General features: G+C 41.3%; 1 protein-coding gene across 2 annotated transcripts in view; it reads right to left on the reverse strand.

Annotated features, from left to right (window-relative positions):
- Positions 1 to 25,522, reverse strand: part of Cul5 (cullin 5) — a 58,161-nt gene extending 32,639 nt beyond the window's left edge. Inside the window, exons 1-3 of one of the 2 annotated variants that reach the window (XM_085688766.2) lie at positions 25,384 to 25,513; positions 10,405 to 10,599; positions 1,589 to 1,698 (exon numbers count right to left, since the gene is read on the reverse strand). In XM_085688766.2, coding sequence (XP_085544892.1) covers positions 1,589 to 1,659 — 71 coding nt within the window. In that variant the 5' untranslated portion in view covers positions 1,660 to 1,698; positions 10,405 to 10,599; positions 25,384 to 25,513. Of the gene's footprint in view, positions 1 to 1,588; positions 1,699 to 10,404; positions 10,600 to 25,383 lie in introns of both variants that reach the window. The other variant, XM_048417165.3, reaches the window with a different exon arrangement.
- Positions 25,523 to 26,407: the final 885 nt, after the last annotated feature.

Consider the following 26,407-nt stretch of genomic DNA (forward strand, 5'->3'; position numbering starts at 1 on the left):
GATGTCATAGCCTGAGATTAATTTGCTGGCTGAACTGGAAAGTCCAAGGTGAATGATGGTTCCACAACACTCGCAGAATCATTCACTTGTACTTCTAACTAATGTAGACTTTGCTTGCTATAGCCTAACAATTTTTTTTTAAAAAATAACTTTGTTTACAGTGGTAAAATGTGTCCTCTGGAACTAAATATGCTTGTGTACATGCCCTGATCAAAGACACTACCTTAGCCCTGGTAGTCCTTTCAGGTTTGCTTCAACTTACTTAGGCTCTGTGCCTGAATTAATGCTTCAGGCCTTGGCTATATGTTCCTGCTCCTACCTTTCCAGGCCAGTACTGAAATTAGACCAAGGTCTTTTTCTTGTTAAGCAAGTACCATTGAGGTATACCTGGTAGACCAAAAGTTAGTTTTTAAAAGAAGTATGAGGGTGGGAACACTGGAGAAATGGTCCAGTAGTTAGGAATACTTGTTCCTCTCTCAGAGGACTTGGTTTCAGTTCTCATCACCCACATGGAGGCTTACAGTACAAGGGGATCTGACATACTCTATTACTTCTGCAGGTACCAGGCATATATACAATGTACTTGCATATATACAGGCAAAGACACTCATACATATTAAAGTAAATAAATCTAAAAAGTTCACAGAGAAACTGAAGGAGAGCCGGGCGGTGGTGGTGCATGTCTTTAATCCTAGCACTCAGGAAGCAGAAGAAAGTGGATCTCTGAAAATTTGAGGCCAGCCTGGTCTACAAAGAGTTCCAGGACAGGCTCCAAAGTTACAAAGAAACCCTGTCTCGAATTCCCCCAACCCCCCAAAAAAGGAAACCAAAGGAGAAAGCCATTTGGCTTGTAAACTTTGTGTTAATGGGGCTGCTTTAACTTGCTGCACTGCTTCATGAGGATGTGCCCTAAGACATCTGGCCAAGGGCTGAGCAGTAACAAAGCAGATGTGAGATTGAATTCCTTTGAAAAATCTGATTGTAAGGTTGGTCTTTAACTGGTATGTAGCTGAGAACATTTAAATAAAGCTTCCTGAAATGATAATACTGGTTCAGTGTACCTAAACTGTTGATAGGAACATGATTTATACTGAAAGCTTACACTTTCTAGAAGTCCAGAATTTGAATGACTGCCAGTCTTGCTGCTGAAGAAATTAAATGTCCCAGGACTAGAGAGATGGCTCAACAGTAAAGAGCACTTGATACTCTAGCAGAGGACTGGAGGCACCCATGATGGCTCACTAACTCCATTTTCAAGAGGTCCAATACTCTTGTGACCTCCAGCAGCACCAAGCAAATATACTCATACACATAAAATTTTAATGTCCCATGTGAATTCTCTGGAAAAGGAGTCTTGGAAATTTGTGCTTAATCTCCCAACTGCATACCACATGCCTTTCCCCGTAAGGTCAGGCTTGTCAGTTCACCTAAGAGATCAGGGAATTGTACTAGCAATATGTACTAGCAGTCCCCATAATAACCAGTAGGGGTAGACAGGTAAACAGGTCACTTAAACTCACTATGCATCTGAGTATACAAAGACACCAAAACTTGCTCTGTTAACAAATAGAATTACTGAGTTACTTACGAAAACAGATCAAACCACTGCTGTTTTGTTACAGATTCCTGGCGTAAAAGCTTCAAAACAATTGGACGCATGAAATCCCACTTGTCTTCAAACTGAAGAGAACCTTTATTCTTAAAATAAGAGATAAAAGATAGTTTAATTTTTAAATGATTTTTAAAAAATCTCACATCTTTTTTATTTTGAAATACCAAGAAAAACAGATCTCCCATTGAAGTCAGTAAAACATAGCTCATCAAATTGAGGCAGGACCAAGATGCTCCCCCTGCATCAAGGCTACAAGGCATCCCAGCATGAGGAATAGGTTCTAAAGGTCAGCTCATCACCAGAGACAGGTCCTGACCCCACTGCTAGAGCCCTACAAAGAGACCAAGACTGTCACCTACATGCAGAGGGTCTAGATCAAACCAGAGTCCTTATAAGCTTAATTTTATAGCAGAAAATCAGAGAAAGATAACTGCAAACAAAATTCTGAGCTGAAATTATAGAGTAAAAGCATAGCCCACTGTGCATGAGACCCGGGGTTCAATCCAAGAGTGGAGATTGGAAAGACAGCAATACTAAGATTGATTGCATGAAAGTGTACAGTGACAAATTTGCTCTAAAAGGGTCTGGTCCTTCCTCTTGGCTCTTTCTGATAGATATTCCCTGAACAAATGGAATGTGTACCTAGTATGAGCCTGAGAACCTTAGGTCCTGTGTATGAGACAAACTAACCAGTGTAATTTTGGTATGGGACTTAACCACAGCTACAAGATCTTAAATGCAGGAGCTGGCCAAATTTAGAAAGATTAACAATGTAATTTAGAGAATGACTTAATGTCAATCTAGAGATTCAAAGTTCCAAGGGAGCAACCATTTATGTCTTTGTGAAGAAATTCCACACAAATTGTCAAGGCAAAAGTTAGATAAGCTTCCTTAGGCATAATTTGTGTATGTTGTCATATACTGATATCAGAAGAGAAATATCTGCAGACTACAAGGAGGAAAGCAGAAGCTGTGCTTGGACCAGGTGGTGGTGGCTCACGTCTTTAATCCCAACATTTGGAAGGCAGAAGCAGGTAGATCTCTATGAGTTCGAGGCCAGCCGGGTCTACAAGAGTTAGTTCCAGGACAGCTAAGACTGGTACACAGAGAACCCTGTCTTGAAAAACCAAAAAAAAGAAAGAAAGAAAGAAAGGAAGGAAGGAAGGAAGGAAGGAAGGAAGGAAGGAAAGAAGGAAGGAAGGAAGGAAGAAAGAAGAAAAAAAAAGTTATGTTTGTCACTTCCCAGACGACCCTGGCCTATGTTTCTCCCCATTTAATCGACCTAATGTTATATAATAAGTAACAGTGATGATTATACCAGCTTGCAGTAAATTCTGTGTCTTTCTGGTGTTGGAAATGAGTAGATACATTACAGAGTAAACCCTCTAATTTTGTAGCTGTCCTAAACTTCACAAAACAAAAAGCTGTCAGACTGGAGAGATGGCTCAGAAGTTAAGGGCACTTATGACTCTTGTAGAACTGTAATTCTAGTTCCAAGGCATCTGACACTCTCAGGCTTCCAGGGACACCATCCATGCATATGGTGCACAAACATGCTGTAATGGTCTGCTCTGTCCCTTTAAGAGACAAGCCACACCTACTCCCCCCACCCCTGTCAAGCAGTGGCAAGCTGATCTTCAGCTTCCAGCCTGAGTCCCCACCCTCTAAAAGAGGCAGCTTCTGTCTCTCCCTTCTTCCCACTTCTTCCCTCCCCCCCCACGTCTCTGTCTCTCTGTTCTCCCCCTTCTCCTCTTCCCTTCCATAATCCACTAAATAAATACCCAACCTCACTCTGCATGGTGTGTGCCTGTCCATTTCTGTCTCTCGCCCACCGCGTGGCTCCCTGCCGGGACCAGCGTGGTCTCATCTGTCTCTCCTCGTGGGACTGGCTGACCCATCAAGGTCTCTCACGCACCACTGGGACTATTGGCCTGCGGCAGCCACTTCAAAAACTGTGCCATCCCTGCCTGGGACTGGCTGCTCTCAGAACCTGACGCTTTGGGGAACTGTGGTGCAGTCTCATGGCCCACTGCCCACTGCAGCCACTTGGGGATTCACAGCATGTTACTTAACCAGTCTTCTAGGATTTCACTCTGTCATAGTTTACATGCATATGGGCATCGTCAATCTGTCTTAATTTCCTGTGTAAAGTCTACCACCAAAGCCATAGGGCCACCTTTTCTTAAGGCCCCCATGGACAAGTGTAGGGTGCCAACATCAAGCACAGATCCCAGCTGCAGAAGCTGATGACCAGCCAGGCAGCATGCATGGGCAACGTGCAGCCACCTACTCAGGGATCCGCAGCATTTTACTTAATCCATTACACATGCACAAAAATTTGAGCTCAAGACTCTCTGATGTGCCAATGTGTTGAACACACGGAGAGTTCAAGTTCCAACTTGAATAAAGGCTCTTTGTTTTTACATATGGGAGTTAGTCTTCGTGGTCTTTTGGGGGTCCCTGTGACCTATGCATAACAGGGTACATGCATAAAGTTCTGAGTTCAAATTCCAAACACCCAAATAAAAAGACAAACATGGCCATGATCTCACCAATAATCCCAGGACTGTGGAGTAGAGAAAAGAAGATCACTGGGGCTTGCTGTCACAAGCCAAGCTCCAGGTTCAGTGAGATACCTTGACCCTCCAGGGAGTAAAGCATAAATAAGGGTAGAGCATTCAACATCCTCCTCTGCCCTCTGCAGCTGCACACATATGCATATACACTCCACATGCACCGTCACTCCACCTTCAGAGATCCACCTGCCTTTCTCTGCCTCCCGAATGCTGGGAACTGCCTGTGAACTTTAACTTTTAAAATTTTTATCTGCTGGGCAATGGTGGCACATGCCTTTAATCCCAGCACTCGGGAGGCAAAGGAAGGAGGTCTCTGAGTTCGAGGCCAGCTTAGTCTACAGAGTGAGTTCCAGGACAGGCTCCTAAACTACATAGGAAAATCATGTCTCGGGGGGGAGGGGGGAATTACACTTATTTATATAATGTGGGTTCATGGGTGCCATGGCATGCGTTTGGAAGTCAAAGGACAACTTTTAAACAGGTTCATTTCTTTCCACCATGTGGGTCACAGAGGATTTAAGTCAAGTTATTAGGCTTGGCAACAAACGCTTTACTTGTTGATCCATCTTAAAACCCATACTAATTATCTGAATTTCATTTTTGAGGTACTGAGGCTTGAACCTAGCCAAGTGTTATATCCTTAACCCTTTGAAGGTTAAATTCCCATTGAGCTACACCTAGTCTGGCTCCAGAATGCTAGCACCTAGCCTTAATCCACCTTTTGTTTCTGAGTTACATTGTTTCTCTTTTTGCCCTCTAAGTGAATCTTTACTTACCCAAAGGTTCAAAGCCTATGTAAAACTTGGATGGGAAAAACCCAGAACACTGTAATTTCTTAATTTACATTTGGCATTGTCCCTTGGGAGCTTAGTCAGGATGTTTTGGGGTAAGTTTATTGCTAAAACTTGTTAAAAGTGTAAATTTGTAGAACAATAAAAATACCCTTGGCTACGGGAGGGGTCTCAGTCTTCAAGAGGCTGAGTCCCTCTGCAGCTGAAAATGAAGACAACCTTAAAATACCCTGTCCCAGGAACCCCCGTGAACCCACACCTCTTCAACAACACCCTTATAACGGGTTCTTTTTTATTTGAGACAGGGTCTTTCTGTGTAGTCCTGGAACTTGCACTTGCTCTGGTCTCAAACATACAGATATCCACCTGCTTCTGCCTACCAAGTGCTTGGATTAAAGATGTACGCCACCATTGCCCGACTTATCACAGATGCTTAACCTGAGCGTGAAACTCATGGAATCTGCAAATTCCCTAAATTATACTCCTGAAACCATTTTTCCACATATTGTCTGACAACTTATATCAAAAAATCATCTGGGGTAGTGACTTTACATATAGATTCCTAACCCTGCCACAGACCTACCTGACCTACTGGAATTGAAATCAGCATACTTAGCAAATTAATTATAATCATGTAAAAATGTTAAAGGGTCTATGAGCCTAAAGGTTACTACTACTAACAACCTACCAAGAACCATCATATATGACTAAAAGGAAGTGATGTTTCCTCTTTAAAAAAAAAAAAAAGACTTATTTATTAAGTATACAGTGTTCTGCATGTATGCGTGCAGGCCAGAAGAGGGCACCAGATCTCATTATAGATGGTTGTGACTCCCCACTGTGGTTGCTGGGAATTGAACTCAGGACTCTGGGAGAGCAGTCAGAGATCTTAACCTCTGAGCCACTTCTCCAGCCCCAGAAGTGATATTACTTACATTCACTTACGCAGGTTATCTTACATTATTTTGTCTTGCCCCACGCACCTGCTACCAGTAATATCATAAAGATACCTGAGACATAACAACTAAAACTCAGGGTTAGTCAGCTAAGCTTTCTCCCTTCCCCAACTACAGAGTTCATGAAAGGAATTTATAAAAATGTCGTTCAGGAACCCCAAGATCAAGTTCTCAGAACAAGTTCTCAAAACAATGGGGTTTTATTTACTTCAGAGGAAGAAAAGACAGGAGATAGTGAAAAAGGGAAAAGGGGAATGAAGCCATGCAAAGGGGGTAGGGGTATTTGTGTCAGAGGGACAAAGGACTATCTCTGTATAGAAAGGATACAGACGTGCCACATGGTAGTTTCTGTCCCACCCAGTCGAGCAGTCACCCAGTCCCAAAGAAACACACAGGAGCTTATATTAATTACAAATTGTTGGGCCTATTAATCTTAGGCTTATTAACAACTAGTTCTTACAATGTAAATTAACCCATAATTCTTGTCTAGCAATGTGGGTTTGTACTTTTTCTACTGCTATTATTCTCCTATAACTTTATTTCTCTTTTTTTAAAAAAAAATTACTGCCGGCCGTAGTGGCACATGCCTTTAATCCCGCACTTGGGAGGCAGAGGTAGGTGGATCTCTTTGAATTCTAGGCTAGCCTAGTCTACAGAGCAAGTTCCAAGATATGTTCCAAAGCTACACAGAGATACCCTGTCTCAAAATAAATAAATAAATAAATAAACAAAATTATGTGTGTGTCTTTATTCATGTATGAAAGTATGTGTAGGTGCCAAACAGAGGCCAGAAAAGAAAGAACACTAACTGGCTCTTTTTGAGCTGAATTTGCAGTTATGAAATAACATGTGGGTGCTGGGAACTACAGGACCAACTAGTGTTCTTAACTGCTGAGTAATCTCTCCAATCACTACTATGTATGTTGTGCAATATTTTGATTGTATTCTGACAAATAAAGCTTGCTTGGATTCAGAGGGCGGAGCTAGCCACTATTGACCTAAATTAACCATACAGGTTTGGAAAGCTGTAAACAGAAAGGAAACAGGAAGTAGTAATGTGGGGCACAGAGAGGATCTCAGCCCTTCTAGACTGAGAAAGGGTAGGAGATGACTGGTAGCTGCTCTCTGCTTCTCTCATCTTTCAGATTCTTACTCCAATATCTGACTATTTTTTTATTGATATACATTAATTAGATTAATATGTCATGTATATATTTATTTTTATCTCAGATGGCCTAGAATTCACCATGGAGAAAAGACTGGCCTCAAACAGCCTCTGCCTTCACTGCGTAACTTTAGCTGGTCTTGAACTCAGAGATCCACCCCCCTGCCTCCCACCAGTCACCACACTCATTTCTCTATATGTCCTTCCTATGTGAAAAGAGTGTACAAATTGTAGGAGTCCTAAGACTTCCTGGTGCTGGAAAAAAAAAAAAAAACCCTCAATCTCTTCTTAATACTTTCTCATTCCAACCAACTCAATCTCTAGGGGCACTTTTGGCAATTGCTACAGATAGAGTAGTTACATCAGAAAAAATAAATACCAGTTAGATGCTAAAATCTGATATAGAAAGAAAATTGAAATTTTTTTTTGTTCTTGGACCTCATAAAACATTAAATACTAACTACAGAAACACTTTTAAGAGTCTAAAAAAAAATTCAAGGTTAAGACCTTGTCAATTACGCTGCAGAGCTAAGCTTTAAATCCTAACTAAGCTACAAAACACCAAACCTCCAATCTACAAAAGAAATGTCTTAACTGATGAGCAAAGGAAACTCCTAATTATGAACCCTGAGTTATGAATGTTCCTACTGCCTACCTGAATCCTATCTCTAACATTCTAAGGTCTGCCCTGCTTTACTCAATTACTGCTGAGAATATCAAGTAGGACAGACTCCTAAGTGCTTGTGTAGAATTGTTTCACACAACTCTTCCTTGCCTCTCTGTCCTTCATCTTTACAATACTTCTCTTCAAAGGGCACTCTTCTCAATGTCTAATAGGCCAATAAGCAGACTTTGGGAAACTCAAGGTGGAGGGGGCCAAGTCATGGACACCAAGAAAGGAACATACTTGCTATACCAGAGGCTGCACAAAAGTAGAAAGATAACTTACATTAATGAATAAACTAGGTAGAATCTTTCTCTCTCTCTCTCTCTCTCTCTCTCTCTCTCTCTCTCTCTCTCTTTCAAGGCAGGGTTTCTCTGAGTTACTATGGAGCCTGTCCTGGAACTAGCTCTTGTAGACCAGGCTGGCCTTGAACTCAGAGATTCACCTGCCTCTGCCTCCCAAGTGCTGAGTTCAAAGGCATGCACCACCACCACCAGCAACTAAGTTGAATCTTGTAATGTCTTGAAGATCATTAGCATTTCCATGGTGGAAATAGCAGAATATTCTTGATACCAGGCAAAAAGAAGCGTGACTTCAAGTTTGTCTAAAAAGTACAGCATTAGAACCAACTAGAGTGGAAATGATGTAACTTTTAAAGCTGGGGTTGCAAAGATGGTTCAGTGGTTAAGAACACCTGTTGCTCTTAAAGGGGACCTGGATCAGTTATCACCACCCACAAGGTAGCTCACATCCCTAACTCTAATTCCAGGTGATTCAATGCCCTCTTCAGACCTCCACAGGTACCAGGAATGAACATGATTCACATACATATATGCAGCATAAATATTCATACACAAAAGTAAGTTACAAATTTTTAAAAGAAGAAGCAAAGCTGTGGTGGCACACGACTTTAATCCCAGCAACCTATAAATTTGAGGATAATCTGGTCTACAGAGTTAGTTTCAGGACAGCCAGGGCTACACGGAGAAACCCATCACAAAAAAAAAGAAGCAAAGAAGAGAGAGGAGGAGGAGGATGAAAGAGAAGGAGGAGCTCTGAATTAACTTTTGAAAATGAAGATCTTGCTATGTGACCCTGACAAGCCTAGAACTCACTATGAAGACCACGGGGGTTTCATGCCTACTTCTGCCTACCCAGGGCTGGGATTAAAGGTGTTTAAAGAGGTGGAAACAAGACATCAAGATGATGAGATAGGGACTTCTGTTGTGAACCATGAAAGACTAACAGGAATCAAACTTCTCCTCCTGCTTACACATCAGGAAAGCTGAAAGGCAGCACAAGGCAGTGCTTCCTCAAAAATGAAAGATGAAGTCCAAAACGAAACGAAACAAAACGAAAGGAGGAGTCTAAAACTCAACATACTAGGTTAGAGAATTTTCAGGGCTCAGCAAGAGAAAAGGAACCTGAAACCAGCCCGGTAGTTTCACTAAGTTTAAAATCCAAGAATCTGAAGGGTTGTAGAAATGACTAGAATTAAATATGGGCATAGGGGAAAAAGACAGAGACAGAAAGAACAAAGTAACTGCAGATCTACAAAGGAGTCCTCAAGCTTTGGCTGAGCATTAATGGTGCATGCACATAAAAACCTGACTGAGGAAAAACCATTACAAAGGAGGAGGCAGAACACTTGCCAGAGTGTTATAAATAGTGTTTGCACCAGCCAGGATGGAAACATGCTTAAAATGGCAGCCATTAGGTAGCCATCAGAAAGGTACAATGCTTATGCTGGAGAAGCTACAGCTCCAATGCTGAATGTGGTGCCCAGGGTGTTATGCTGAGACCTTTAGCTAGTAGGACCCTGTGGGAGACCCTTAGGTTATTGGGGTTATGCCTGAAGACTGTAGGATCCCACCATCTTCTATCTTTGTTTCTTACTAGTAGTTTTGCTCATTCATCCACACCATGATGCTTGCTACCCAAAAAGAATCAAAGCAACAGGATCACTCAGTCAAAAACTGCCATATCATTTCCTGACTGTCTATACATGACGCCAAACCGCTATGATTAACTAGTGGCTAGTCCCTCCATGATTTTTAGGCAAGCTTTATGTAGAGTACAAACAAAATATCACCACATTTCTCCTTTTTGTCTAAAATAAAAAAGGTTATAACTAATAAAAAATACAATAAGTACAATAGCTATATAATATATACAAGCAATAAATACATCAACAATGTCTAGTCCACTAGCAATTGACAAATTCAGAGAAAATACTCCATATCTAGCCTATCTTGTTGAGTTCAAAAGGTTGTACCTAATTCACTTTCTACACTAACAAAAACTTGCATTACCAAAACTATCTTTTAACGTCTCTTAACCTTATACACTTTATACCTCTATAGTGAATTTCTTTTCTGCATCTGGTAAGGAAGACAACTATAACTATAAAGTCTTCAACTACATCAGAGACCCAAGGAGGAAATAAATATTACCTGAGTAAGCAGGAAGTACAAGCAAGCAACTACCAAAAAAAATGTGAGAAATGACAAAAAACAGCTGGCTGCCTGGACAGTCACCCAAAGCTCTTCTGCAACGTTGGGGCATCCACCTTCGGTATACAGGCCTAGAATATCTGACAGTCCTTTCTATGAAGCAGGATATTCTGAAGGGCTATCCTACCTTGTCTTGGCAAAGTTTGGCAGTCCTTTCTTGTGTGTCCTGCTTGTCCAATTAGGACAGGATACTGTAAGCAGTCGAGGTAAGGGCATTTTCTTGCCCAGTGGCTTACTTCTGCCACACAGAAAGTAAACTCCATATAAAGTTTCTTCAATGCCCATCATCTTCTCTGAAATAGATTGGTACTGCCAGGAGCAGCTCATTGTCATAAAAAAAAGAAAAGGACCTGTTATTAAAACATCTTATATGCCATATTATGTAGTTTTTGAAGTGTTTGAAGAAGACCTGTCTATCTAAAATTCATCTGTCTGACCTTGAAAATATACCTAATATGACTACAAGTTTGGTTGTAATGACTAATTACTAACTTGCATTTCTTTATATCCTAAATAAATGGTAATAAGAACACTGTTAAATGAGATATACAGGTACAGAAACTTGAATAATATTAGAAATATAATTAGAAGCTGGGCAGTGGTGGTGCATGCCTTTAATCCCAGCACTTGGGAGGCAGAGGCAGGGGGATCACTGTGAGTTCAAGGCCAGCCTGGTCTACAAGAGCTAGTTCCAGGACAGGCTCCAAAGCCACAGAAAAACCCTGTCTCGAAAAAAACCAAAAAAAAAAAAAATAGAAAAAAAGAAATATAATTAGAGTATGGTCTAAAAAATTAATCTCAAATTTGTATCAATATACAAAGGTCCATATCAATGTAAAATACTTTTTTGTTTAAAATTACATTCAATAATCCACCTTTTTATCCCATTTCTATATCTCTCCTTTTCTTTTCAGAGTAGACTCAATAACCAGTCTTTATAGCCTATCATATCTATATCCCCATGTTTTTTTCAAAATAAGAACTCAGAATCTAACCTCTTTTGATCAATGTTTCCTGACCATTACCAATAACAACCTAAACAATGACAAATATTCACAAGCCAATAAACAGACCAAAACCCAGCCACCCCACCTTTTGAGAATGGGGCAAGTTGTTCTTAAATTTACTTCCTGCTGTCTGGGTGTTTTGACACACTAAATTTCTGCATACTCAGGTTTTAAGTGATTGAAGGAATTTTAGGCAAGAAAAAAAAAGAGTTGAGCACAGCTTAATCCTGTGGATCTTTTAAGAGAGGTTTTCATGATTCAGCAGTATCAGAAAAAAAGCCACACAGTTTTGAAATAAGCAGCTTTCTCAGGCCTTGCTGCCAACACAAACTCTGGCTCTTTCAGGAGGACAAGCATTTAAATGGGGTTTGTGAGCAGCATCCTGCAAGTTATTTGGTGGCTACATAGGCCAGCTTGTTATCAGACAGATACCACCCAACAATCTCAGAGGCAGTGAATGGACTTCCACCACATTGACTGGGCAGAGCAAGCAGGAAGGTTCATATTTGCTCTACCAATGCCACCACTTGTTTTTAAGAGCTTAGCATTTTAAAAAGTACTCCTGGGTCAGAAAATAATTACAAATATGCAGTAAAGACAAATCCAGATGAAAAAGATGTCTAAATGGGTCACAGTGTTGGATGAATGCATGTAGGCTTGGGAGAGAGAAGAGTAAAGACAAGACAGTCATAGATTAACAGAATAAAAATAATTAAATATTAAACTTGTAGAAAAAGAAATAAATAGAGTAATAAATAAGCCACATAAAGATGGAATGTACACAGAGAGTCTGAATTATGCATATTATTGTGTTTTCTTTGAATTTTTTGACTGCAGAGAGACATTAATTCTGGGGACTGCTAAGCTGAACAAACACAAATATTTTAAAAGTTTCTTGATTCCAAAATTTAAGTCTAAGGATATGTTGCTTTAGAAAAGAAGTTCTTCTTTTGTTTCCACAGAGGATGAGAACCTGTGAATTAATTCCAGACAAATGTGGTTTGATGGACCAAGACCACCTGAAAGATCACCGTGAACACCCCCCAAAAATTACTTTGTCCAATAAAATGCAGGAAGTAGTTTAGAAAGAACTATGCCCAAATTCCCAAATACTGTTTATAAATGTTTCTTTTTAACATTTATAATTAAAATTTAAAGAGGATATGCTATAGACATGGATACTTTGCATTGGTATAAATCTTGGTTTACTGATACAAATTTAAGATCAATTTTGTTATAAGTTTATTTCTGTTCTTGATTAAGGTATTATGTTTGTGCAGTTCATTTAGAAATATAATGTATAATTAAGAAATATACTTTAATAGAGAGTCATCTATAATAGTCAAGCTTGTAGTCATGCTAGTTAGGTTTTCTAGATGTACAGAGATGTGTTTCAGATGGATATACTTCAGATCTTTGAAAGAATACAGACTATGGCATTTAAAATATTTTAAAAACTTAGGATTTTTTTCGTGACATGAGACACATCTGCTCCTGGCAGCACCAATCTACTTCAAGAGAATGATGGGCACAGAAGAGGCTCTTTATGGAGTTTGCTAGCCATTTGGGCAAGAAACTGCTTTTGCCTGGCCTGCTTGATGTTAATGCTGTATGAACTGGACCCGCAGTACCCACAGAGAAATGACTTCTGAATTTGCCTAAAGGTGAGATGGTCCTTCAGGTTCCTGCTTAATAAAAGAGCCTGCCAGATATTCTACAGGACACAAAAAAGTGACTGACAAACTGCCAATATAGGCTGAACTGTCCTTAAAATGTCATGCTTCATGGAAAAGTCTGCTGAATATTATGACCTGTAGGTTGTATTGGTGTTCCTAATACAATACAAGGAAGAATCCAGCTAGTTCTCTTGTTTTGGAAACAGTTATTAATCTCTCCCAAAAAATTACTACAAGCTCTAGCCAAGGTTCACTTTCTGGCCAAAACTGGTCAATTTCATCATTAGTAAAAGGTACTACAATTCCAGATAATTGATATAGTGTAGACAGAAGTTTCTGTCCCACCCAGTCCAGCAGTCATTCAATCCCAAAGAAACACTCAAGGACATTTTAATTATAAACTGTTTAGCCTGTTAGCTCAAGCTTGTTATTAACTCGCTCTTACAACTTAAACTAACCCATAATTCTTATATATGTTTAGTCACATGGCTTGGTACCTTTTCTGAGTGAGGCATTGTCATCTTGCTTCCTCTGTGTCTGGTTTCTGACTGTCTCTCTGCCTTTTCTCTTCCTAGTATTCTCCTAGTCTGGTTGCCCCACCTATACTTCCTGCCTGGCTACTGGCCAAACAGCATTTTATTAAACCAAGTTTATATATAAGAAAATTTTGAATAATTTATTTATGCAATGGCAGAAGTCAATCACTGAAAATTTAGAATGCCAGGGGGCTAGAGAGGTGGCTCAGAGGTTAAGGGCACTATTTTTTCTTCCAGAGGTCCTGAGTTCAATTCCCAGCAACCACATGGTGGCTCACAACTATCTATAATGAGATCTAGTGCCACCTTCTGGCCTGCAGGCATACATGCAGGCAGAACATTGTATACATAATAAATAAATCTTAAAATAAAATTGAGAATGCCAATTTGGGTCATTTGTATTGCACTGAAGCCAGAGTGGGGCTTTTTAATAAAATTGGAGTCTGTGGAGAAAGAGTATGAGTCTCAAAGTGAACTCCGCTGGAGGGAGTTCTATAAGCTCCAACTGTGAGTTAAGAGACAGAAGGGTAGCAGAGGCCCAGGTGTACTTAAGGAAGCTGTGGGGGTCTGGCAGGCAGCTCCTAGAGGAATTACATTTATAAGTCATTTATGGCCGGAAAACAGGGACAGTTAGTTCCAGTACTTGTCCACTATTATAGGGGTGAGGCCCTAGAAGGTGTAGTAGGCTCTAGGAGTCATAAAGGACATTTACCAAGTAGGTGAGAAACAATGGATAGAACTTGAAACCAAGTATCATTAGTAGCAGAAGCCAGCAGAAACAAATGATCTACACACATCTTAAGAGTCAAATCAATAACTTGAGTCACTGTGCAATGTTAAAGCACGGGTACTAACTACAGGGTCATGGGAAACTGCTGCTGACTTTAAAAGTCAGAGATCCTAAATCGAGTGGTAGGTTCCATTGGTTCTTATAACTGTGAGTATGGGGGTATTAAATGGAGAACTGGGAGCAAAAGATTTCCAATAGGTGAGAGATGAGAGGCTTAAGTACCCCTGAGGCTTTAGAAGGAAACTGGGTATTAAGGCAGAGTGTTTTATTTGGTGAGGTTTTGTTATCAAATGATAAGGGGAGAGATATTTGATTACAGAGTGGTTTTGAGTGTCCCATACCCAGGGATCTACCTAAGAGGGAAGTAAGGAAAAAGGTGTCTCAGATCATGTGGTTTGGAGGATGGAATGGCTGGAGAGCCTGCGGTAAAGCAGATGGGGGAGCAAAAGATAGAGAGGTTCCCAATTTGGCTAGGAAGTTCTTTCCCAGGAAGAGGATGGGACAGGTTGGCATCATTAGGAAGGAGTGGATAAGGGGAATACCCCTAATGATAAAGCTAAGTGCTGTTTGGTGAGCCTGGTAAGGCTGACAGTAGAGAACAATGGGAGGTGGGTTCTGAAAACTCTATCGGGACTGAAGAAGTGAGCCTGGTGTCCAGATGGAAGGAGATGAATAGCCCCTGATACTGTGATAACTACCTGAGGCTCCCTGTCAGAGATGGTGGGGGTCAAACTAAGGGAGCCCGGGCCCCCTCAGTCATTTATGGCCAGACCAAGATCAATGGTGATCGAGTTTAATGTCCTCATTCCAGAAGGGACATGGAGGCAATAAACACTTCAGTGCCCTTCTTGGAAAGCACCTTGGACATGGTCTAGGTAGTTTATGTACTGACAGACCTGGGTCCAGGGACCCTCCTGGGCACATTTCAAACAAGGACACAGAGTTTCTTGAGCTTTAGAAGACCAGGGAGTCTGGGCTTCTGCTTGGCGAGCTGAGAGGCCTTAGCCATCAGACATTTTATTTTGAGGCTTTGAAGGTCACCATTAATATTACTTCTGCCTTTGAAGTCAGGGGCCTTTTCCCTAGACGTTAGCCTTAATATCAGGGAAATTCTGGGAGAAGTAGGTCTTAAGGAGATGCTTCCCACCTTGGTAAGGTGGTCTAAGAATTAAGACAGGTTTTCATAATTTTCCTGTATGACCCTTGGACTTTTATAATTTACAACCTTAAAGGCAGTCTTGCAGGTACTGGCCAGGAGACAAGTTAAAATTTGATCCTAGCTAGGACATCTCCTGGCATATTGTAATTCCATTCAGGGTCTTCGTTGGGGACTGCCCTAGCCCCAGCAGGGTAAGTGTCATCAGTTTGGTGGATTTTATTTGCATGGGCCGTAGTGTCATTCCAGACTTACCTATGCTACTCTGTGAAAAGACTGGTGGTAAGAATTACATGAACATCATGGAAGGTGAGATTGTACGATTGGATAATAATAAATGCTCAATTGGTTTTCACAGAGCAAGGCCTTACATACGTGATAGTGGGAGTACTCTGCTTTAATATACATGCTCAGTACAGACTGGGTGAGCAGCCTGTTGCTGAAGAGTGAAGAGGGAAATCAGAAAGGCAAGAGAGAAAGAGAAGGGTCTACTAGTTGAGGCTGATAAGGAAAAGGCTCAACACTGTGATAGAAAATAGTGCAGGAATCATCTGGTTTAGGATTCATTGCTAGGAGCTGTTTCCTAGCTATGGTTGATTTATCTCAAAATGGCATCACACCACATGGTTCCTTTACAATTACCTAAGTGCAGCATCACAATCCCTGACTTCAAACGCTACTACAGAGCTACAGTACTGAAAACAGCCTGGTACTGGTATAAGAACAGACAGGAGGACCAATGGAACCGAATAGAAGACCTGGATATCAATCCACACATCTTCAAACACCTGATCTTTGATAAAGAAGCAAAAAATATCAAATGGAAAAAAGAAAGCATATTTAACAAGTGGTGCTGGCATAACTGAATATCAACATGTAGAAGAATGAAAATAGACCCATATTTACCACCATGCACAAAACTCAAGTCCAAATGGATCAAAGACCTCAACATAAAGCCAGCACACTGAACCTTATAAAAGAGAAAGTTGGAAATACACTTGAACGCATTGGCACAGGAGACCACTTAGAATAGAACCACCTAAATAGAACCCCAGCAGCACAGACACTGAGAGAAACAATTAATAAATGGGACCTCCTGAAACTGAAAAGCTTCTGTAAAGCAAAGGACACGGTCAACAAGACAAAACAACAGCCTACAGAATGGGAAAAGATTTTCACCAACCCCACATCAGACAGAGGTCTGATCTCCAAAACATACAAAGAACTCAAGAAATTGGACACCAAAAGATCATATAATCCAATAAAAAAAATGAAGTACAGACCTAAACAAAGAACTGTCAACAGAGGAATCTAAAATGGCTTAATGACACTTAAGGAAATGTTCAATATCCTTAGTCAAAGAAATGTGCAAATCCAAACAACTCTGAGATTCCATCTTACACCTGTAAGAATGGCCAAGATCAAAAACAGTGATGACAACTTATGCTGGAGAGGTTGTGGGGAAAAGGGAAAACTTCTGCATTGCTGGTGGGAATACAAGCTGGCACAACCCCTTTGGATGTCAGTGTGGCAATATCTCAGAAAATTAGGAAACAACCTTCCTCAAGACCCAGTAATACCAGTTTTGAGTATATATCCAAAGGATACTCAATCATGCCACAAGGACATGTGCTCAACTATGTTCATAGCAGCTTTGTTTGTCATAGCCAGAATCCGGAAACAACCTAAATACCCCTCAACCGAAGAATGGATAAGAAAAATGTGGTACATTTACACAATGGAGTACTACACAGCAGGAAAAAATAACAGCAGCTTGAATTTTGCAGGAAAATGGATGGAGCTAGAAAACATTATCTTGAGTGATGCAACCTAGACACAGAAGGACAATTATCACATGTATTCACTCATAGGTGGTTTTTAAACACAAAGTGAAGAAAGCCATCCTACAAACCACAATCCCAGAGAACATAAACAATGAGGACACTAAAAGAGACTTACATAGATCTAATCTACATGGGAAGTAGAAAGTAGAAAAAGACAAGATCTCCTGAGTAAATTGGGAGCATGGGTACCTTGCGGGAGGACTGAGGGGACAGGCGAGGGGACAGGCGAGGAAGGGAGCAGAGAAAACTGTAGAGCTCAATAAATATCAATAAACAAAGGCTAAGTTGACAGTTTCAGAGCATCTCTGCACAAGCATTTTAAATTATCTGTTGACAAAGGTTTCTGTTCCGCCAAGTTCCCGCAGTCGTTAAGTCCTAAAGAAACACACAGAAGTCTCCATTAATTATAAACTGATTGGTCGAGTAGCTCAGACTTCTTATTAACTCTTAAAACTTATATTAGTCAATTATTCTTGTCTATGTTAGCCACACGTGCTAGGCCTTATTCAGCTAGGCAGTCACATCTTGCTTCCTCTGTTTCTTGGTCATGACTGCAGACTAAGCTTTTATCTTCCCAGAATTCTCCTGATCTCCTTGTCCTGCCTCTACTTCCTGCCTGGTCGCCCCGCCTCTACTTCCAGCCAGTTACTGGCCAAACAGCATTTTATTAAAAATAATACAAGTGACAGGATAAAAGACCATTGTCTCACAACACTTCCTTTTTTTGTGTGTCAAAACAAGAACTCTGAGCCAAATCTCCCTTGTTTAGCTTTTTTCCTGACCATTATCCATAACAACTTGTAACCAACACTCTAAACAGAAGAAAATATCCATAGTCCATTTTTTGGGAATGTGGGCAGCTTTCTAGGCTACTTCCTGCTGACTGGGTACATTGATAATCTTAGGGAACCTAAAGAAAATTTAGAATTATGATCAACTCATGACTGGAGTATCCTGTGAGGCCTGATAACCCCAGGCAGCAGTCTTGAATCTGTTCTACATGTACAGCTCAGACATCTGGGCCATCTGCTCCTACCAGAGATTTCTCAGGGGGTCTTTCTTGATCAAACCTGATTTTTCTTAACCAGGAATGAATCCACAGCCTATCATTTCCTGTAGAAACAAAAGCAAAACCTCTTCTCCAAAGTAACATACCTTTTGACTTCAATTTTGAAGTCAAGGTATTTTCAAAATGTCTGTCTTGGATTAATTCAGCAGCATTTATAAACAAATATCCTTTAGCAGCTGTTGCTCCTTCCTCAGCATTCAAACAATTCAAAGAAAACATAATAGCATACAGTATCCAGATTCTCCGTGTTTCTCATCTTTATGTGGCTTTATTTTAAACTATTTCTTTTATTTTTAATTTTTAGCTTGAGACAGGGTTTTTCTCTGTCTTCGGCTGTCCTGGAATTTGTTCTGTAGACCAGGTTGTCCTTGAACTCAGAGATCCATCCACCTGCCTCTGCCTCCCAAGTGCTGGAATTAAAGGTGTGTGCCACCACACCTTAAACTCGCAGAGAACTGTCTTTGCTTCTGCTTCCCAAGTGTTGGGATTAAAGGTGTGTGCTACCACACCCAACTATTTTTTTTCTTTTTTATCCTTTTTCTTTGATCTCCCAAGTCTACATGTATTTTTAAACACACTCTAAACAGTTTAGAGGTTTGCTTCATCTGAAACTGTCTTTACTGTATATCTCTCTTTCCTGACCACGTGAGTCTTTAATTTGCTAAGCGATATGGCTAGGATTAAAACTGTGGCTTTGACAGCTAGATTCAGCCCATTCCTTAGCTTTCTGAGATTCCAGCTTCGTGGCAGAGGTACTTGCTAGAGCAGTGTTTATTGTAACTCTATGTTGTTTGAAGGTCCCTGCCACCACCAAAAAGCATGCCTTCAGGTTTTCATCAACACCATTTAAGTGTTTTGTGGCAAGACCTCTTCAAAAAGATCTGCAAGGTTTTGCAGCTGAAACTGAGTGAGGAAGCCTATCTTAAATGAGAGCACTTACCTCTAGCAAGCAGAGCCCACCCAAGAAAGTGCTGCTCTCAAGAAGCTGTGCTTAACACTGTTATTTTGTGTCTAGAATCACTTCCCAAGCTCTCTCAGGTTTTATGCGGATGCAGTTGTCCACATGTTGGGCATAGGAGGTATTTCTCCTAGCAAAGGTGCAGCTAAAGTTTTTAAAACATGCTTAGCATTTTAAGAAGCACTCCTGGACAGTAAAGAATTACAGATAACACAATAAGGACAGATTCAGATATAAAAGAACTCTAAATGGGTCACAGTGTTGGATAAATGTATGTAGGCTTGGGAGAGAGAAGAAAAAAAAGTAGAGAGGTGGAAAAGAAGTAAATTGTTTTTTAAAAACATCTTTAAAGAAACAGAATACAGTCATAGATTAAAAGGAGTAAAGAAAAATAAGCCACGTAAAGATGGACTATACACAAAGAGTCTGGATTATGTATATTATTGTGTTTTCTTTGGATATTTTGAGTGTTGAAGGAACTAAGTACAGAGAGACATTTCATTGTATGGGCTGCTAAGCTAAACCAGCAAGTATATTTATTATAAAGGTATCTTGACTTCAAGAATTTGAGTCTAAGGATATGTTGCTTTGGAAAAGAGGTTCTTTTGTTTCCACAGAGAATAAGAACCTGTGGATTCATTTCAGGCTAATATGGTTTGACAGACCACAACCCTCTAAGAGGTTGCCATGAACACCCTCAAAAAATTACTTTGCCCAATAAGCAGCAGGAAGTCCGGACAGAACTGCGCCCATATTTGAAAATATTGTTTGGAAATGTTTGTTTACATTTAAAGGAGAATATGCTTATGGATATGCATTGGTATGGATCTTGGTTTACTGATACAAGTTTTAGGCCAGTTTTGTTGTATGTATATATATTTCTGCTCTTGATTAAGGTATTGTGATTGTGTAGCTCATTTAAAAATATAATATATAATTAAGAAATATAGGTTAACAGATAATCATCTATAATAGTCAAGGTTATAGTCACATTAGATTTTCTAGATGTACAAAGATGTATTTCAGATGAATAAGCATTCTTCAAACCTTTCAAAGACTACAGAATATGGCATTTAAAATGTTTAAGAAGTTAGGACTTTTCATGACATGAGACACATCTAGTCCTGGTAGCACCAAGCTACTTCAAGAGGAAGATGGGTACTGAAGAGGCTCCTCGCGGAGTCTGTTAGCCATTTGGGCAAGAAACAGCTCTTGCCTCAACTGCTTAATGAATTGGACATGCAGGACCTGTAGAGAAATGACTAAAGGGTGAGACCATCCTTTGAGGTTCCTGCTTCATAAAAGAGTTACGCCAGACATTCTGCAGGATACAGAAAAAAGTGACTGACAAACTGCCAATATAGGTGAAACTGTCTTTGAAATGTCTTGCTTCATGGAAAAGTCTGTTGGATATTATGGGCCTGTAGGCTGAAGACGGATGCCCCAACAGTACAGAAGAACTTTGGGTGACTGTCCAGACAGTGAGATGTCTATCAATTCTAGAATTTTGAAATTTTCCTACAATGCACTTCCTGTTTACTTAGGTAATAAATATTATATCCTTCTTGAGTCTTTGATGGAGTTGAAGAATAGATATAGTTTTCATTAGTTATAATAAAAGATAAAGTAAACATAAATATTGTAACTGTAATTCTTGCTTGATACCTGTTTTGTTATATGCAATTTTACTATATTAAAGCCTTCCTTTTTGTTTAAACAGAAAAGGGAAAAGGGTGTGGGGAGGTTCTTCTGTCTATGTGTTGCTTTTACTGGCTACTGAATAAAGAACTGCTTTGAGCCTATAGTGAGGGCAGAACAGAACTAGGTGAGAAAAGCTAGGCTGTATGTTGGAAGAAAGAGGGCAAAGTCAGGGAGAAATCATGGATCTGCAGCCTGAGAAAGACACTGGGAACGTTAGTGGGTAAGCCACTGCCATGTGATGATGCACAGATTAATGGAGATGGGTTAAATTAAAATGTAAGAGCCAGTTGATAAGAAGTTAGAGCTAATAGGCCAAGCAGTGTTTTAAATAATACAGTTTCTGTATGATTATTTCAGGACTGAGCAGCTGGGTGTCTGAGAACCAAACAAGTGGCCCCCCTTCCTCCTACAATTATGCATGCAACTTTACCTCAAAGCTGTTTTCTTAACAATGAAAGCCTTTCACATCTGGCCCCAACTTTTGTTTTATTCTTCCTCTTGTTTCCTTAGATTCTGGGGTACTATCGTGCAACAGTTCCAAGGTGCATCATCCATACACAATCCAACACAATCTGCCACTTATTTCTCCATTCCTACCAAATTTACTACTCATCACCACCATGAAGACTACTCAGAGGCAGGATGGTGGCAGCACACTCCTTTAATCCCAGCACTCGGGAGGCAGAGGCAAGCAGATCTCTGTGAGTTGGAGGTCAGCTTGGTCTACAAGAGCTAGTTCCAGAACAGGCTCCAAAGCTACACAGATTAAAAAAAGAACTCAGAGGCTGGAGCCATCAAGAGCCCTTGTTCTGGGGCTGGTGAGATGGCTCAGTGGTTAAGAGCATTGCCTGCTCTTCCAAAGGTCCTGAGTTCAATTCCCAACAACCACATGGTGGCTCACAACCATCTGTAATGAGGTCTGTGGTACCCTCTTCTGGCCTGCAAGCATACACACAGACAGAATACTGAATACCTAATAAATAAATAATTTTAAAAAAAAAGAGCCCTTGTTCTTCCTAAGGACCCAGGTTCAGTTCTCATGGTATCTCCTAACTCTAGTTCCAAGGGATCAAATGACCTCTTCTGACCTTCGTGAGCACTGGTCTCACAGTGCACCTACATACTCGTACACATAAAATATATCAAATAAAAGCAAAAGTTGAAAAAGATATTTTTTAAAAAGTACTTGGAAAACACAGCAATGGCTCTGTTTTGATAAGTATTTGCCTTATAAAAATGACAGAACCTGAGTTCAATCTTACAGAACCCACATTTTAAAAAAAATAAAAACAATAACTGATAATGGTGGCATCTATATAATCCCAGTGCTGGTGCATCCTTGAGGGTCCCTTCTAGGCTACTGACAAATTCTAGCCAAGTGAGAGTCACTGTGTCAAAGAACAGGGTGGACAGCTCCTGGGAATGAGACCTGAAGCTGACCTCTGGCTTCCACATTCATACATGTATGCATGCATATACATACATGCACACCTGCCGAGTACCCATTCTTCAAAACTCAGCTCCAATGCTCTCTTCACAACACTATTCCATCAGAAACTTTCTCCACCTGTGTAGCACCATTTCAGAAATATCTGCCTTAGAGAAAACCATCAGTACCATCTTCTCTTTGAGTATAATGAACTCCCATAGAGCATGGACATTATACATGCCTTTGTATTCTTAACAGTATCTTGCATGTTGTTGTCCAATAAATAATTTTAATAATGATTAAGTTCTAGACACTTAGAATTGGTCATTTATATTTTCATTTTCCTTCTCTTTCCAAATGACAAAAATTTCGTGATGAGAAAAAGCTAAGCTTCCTATTTAATTTTTTCAGTTTCTTGTTAAGAGTCAACTGGAAAGTTCTCAAATGATTGAACTACGGACAGTATCTAAGCAAAAAATTGATAGGATCAGATAGAGATCAGATCAGCACTAAGAGAAAAAAAATAGTGAAATAGAACCAGATGGTGGTGGTACACTCCTTTAATCCCAGCACTCAAAAGGCAGAGGTAGACAGATTTCTGAGTTGAGGACAGCCTGGTCTACAGATTTCAAGGTCAGTTAAGACTATACACAGAGAAAACCTGTCTCAAAGGAAAAAAAAAAAAAACAGTAAAATAGTTAGGACTGTACCAGAACAAAAAAAATACTAAGAGAGAAAGAACTGAATATTCAATCCAGAGAAACAATTTGGATGTCAATGAAAAACAGGTAATTGGGAAAGACAGTAAAATATGGAGAGCGGAAAAAAAAACAATCACACAATCAAGAAAGACAGCAGATGATGTGATCAACAATACCAGAAGAACGGACGACACTTATCAGAAGAATCTGGGCTGTCAATCAGGATACTACCAATGCTTTTTTTACACTTAACAGCTTCAAGAGAACCACAAGGGTAAACTAAGGAAAAAGAGCTACAAAGCAGCACATAGGCAAAGTCTGAGGCAGAAGCAGAGTACTGGCTAAGTTTACAAAAGAGACACAAACTTTCTTATAATTAGAGAAGTGAGGGAAAAGGGAAAGCAGAGAAGGGAGATATGCCACCAAGTCTTGGGGGATGGCGAAGGCTAAAAAAGAACAGGTAGAAGGTGACTTAAAAAGCACAATACAGAGAAACCAGAAAAATGTGTGGTATGGCCAAGGGAATACAGGTTTTAATTGGTAGGTAATGTGCTAAGAACTGAGGTGTGAAATTCAACTGCTGCTTCAATAATTGCTATTTGGAATAGAATAATTAACTGAAAATGAAGAAAATGAGCACCCTGATCCCAGGTAACAACTGCAAAAGAAACAGATAAAGTACCCAAGTAAAAGGGGGTCAGATTGTCCGAGTTTGACCTCCAGATCCCATGTTATGAAAAAATGGTACTAATGGTTCTGAAGGAAGAAACTTGAGCAGAGGTTAAGGAACTCAAAGTGATACAGCTCTTAAGAGACAAAAATCTGTCTGGGCAGTAGTGGCCTTTAATCCCAGCACTCAGAAGACAGAGGCAGGCGGATCTCTTGAGAGTTCAAGGCCAGCCTGGTCTACAGAGGGAGTTCCAGGACGGGCACTATAGAGAAACTCTGTCTTGAAAAAAAAAACTAAAAGTGGTGGCACAGGCCTGCTCTGCAGAGTTAGTTCAAGGGCCGGGCGGTTGAACTACAAGAGCTAGTTCCAGGACAGGCTCCAAAGCTACAGAGAAACCCTGTCTCGAAAAAAAAAAAAAGAAAAGAAAAAAAGAAAAAAAAAAGAAAAAAAAACAGAGTTAGTTCAAAGACAGCTAAGGCTACACAGAGAAACAACATCTTGAAAAAACCAAGAGATAGAAATTCAGAGAATCTAGGTCCTTATTAAAGGACTCCCCAGGGCGGTGATGGAGGTCTCAACTCTGCAGACCAAGGCAGAAGGATTTCTGTGAGTTTGAGGCCAGCACGTTCTGGCAAAATGGAGATAAAGAGACCCTGCTTTGTTTTGTTTTTTGTTTTCTGGGGGGGGGGGCGTTTTCTATTTTATTATTATTCATCCACGCAGCCTGAAAACGGTCCCTCAGATCACTACTCCCATTTCAGTTAGTACTTTTAGGATGGGATTCTTAGTAAAAACACAAACATTAACTCAAATTCGCCCCATATCTTCCTCAGTCCTTCGCTAACTTTTTAACAGAATCTGCCCCCCGCCCCCGGGCCTCTCTTGGGATTTAAAACTTTTCAATGTCTTCTTTGAGAAAAGAAACTTGCCTACAACCTAAAATGATGGTAGCACTTCATCCGGCTGCCATCTGATGTATAAGGGGAGTCGGGTTGGGGAGGCAGTTCAAGGAACAAAAAAGGGTGTAAATGTGAAGTCAAGAATGAGAGAACTAGAGGGAAGGTATAACATGCAGAAAAAGGAGAAAGGGGGTAAAATGGGGGGGGGGCGCTGCATTCTGATTCGCATTTCCTGAAGAAAGAGTGAGACCAGAAATTAAGTAACTGGGGGGAAGGGGGGGTTCCAGTCATTGAAACCTGTTAGGTAGCATTTTGCTGGGATTGTTCCTATTATGTCTTTGACTCTCGCATCAGAAGAAACGGACCTTCCGAGTGACAAAGGCTGGGCCGCTGAGGGCCCAGCGACACTCCTCTCGAGAGCTCGCAGCCTGGGTTGGTCCCCTCAAAAGCATCGCTCCGAGTCAGTCAGTCTGCGGTAGGAACCACCGGAGCCTCAGGACCCCGAGGCCAGGGTCCCGTGTCGGGGTGCTCGGGGACAGCCGCCCCGGTTCCCCTTCCGGTAGACAACCCTGAAACACTCACATCTCGCCGCTCACTCCGAGCCCGGCCCTCCCCGGGGAACTAAACGCCTCGGTGGTGAGCAGGAGCCCGGCAGGAGGCAGGGGCTTACCTTTAACAGATTAGACGTCGCCATGTTCCTTCAACTTGGACTCTCGCGAGACGCGGCGAGAATCGGCGGCGCTCCGGGCCAGGCCTCCTCGAGAGGCCGGAGTTCCCAGCAGGGCCCCGCGGGCCGCGGCCGAGACGCGGGAGGAGATGCTGGAGCTGCGTGCCGTCCGCGCCGAGCTCGTCCCCGGCACCCGTGCTTCCTCGGGTGTCCCCGCTACATGGTCACCGTGGCCTGCCCACGCGAGAGAGCGCATGCAAAGGCTCCAGGGGACGCGAGCGACGAACGGTGGGGAAAGGACCGGGAACCGACCTGACCGGGAAGAGGTAGCATCTACCTCCCCGGGCCTCCCACACTCGTCTCCGGGTGAGCCTCTGGGGTTGCACTCGCGGCTACCGCCGGCAACGACTTTTAACTCGGCTGAGGCCTGGCACCTCGGGTTCCGTGGTGGCGTCACGTGACGCGACGGGCGGGGGCTTGCTGGGGAGCAACCGAGGAGCCTGCGAGCCGCCGGGTCCGGAGGCCGGGCGGAGGGTGCGAGGGCGCCCTCTATTGGCTGTAGCAGGCTCCGCCCCCCACCAGCTCGCCCCAGATCCACGGACTGCAATTCATAGCTCTGGATTAGATTAGCCCAGATTTTTTTACTGCTGTCCCCACCCCCCGCCACCCGAAAAGTCAGACCAGGAAAACGCGCCCAGTAAATACTTGTTAAGTGAATGCAATGCATATACAAACATGTTAACTATCATCACTCTGCTCAAAAATGTCCGACTTGTTCAAGAAATGGTTATTAATCTTGGATTCCTTAAAACATGTCTTAGACCTAAAGCCTCCTAAACTATTTTCCCCAAATTGTGTCGCTTTTGGGGTCTCTGAACAAGAGAAGAGAATATAATTTATATAGGGCTCTCGTAGGTTAGCTGTAACTGCATTATGCAAGTTCCTAACAGTATTCTTTTTGGGGGGAGGGGGTTAGTTTGTCTTAGGGGTGGGTTTCTGTTTGTTGTTGTTTTTTAAAATTTTGTTT

This window comes from Myodes glareolus, chromosome 4 (assembly GCF_982192425.1).
Source record: "Myodes glareolus chromosome 4, mMyoGla1.1, whole genome shotgun sequence".
NCBI lineage: Eukaryota > Metazoa > Chordata > Mammalia > Rodentia > Cricetidae > Myodes > Myodes glareolus.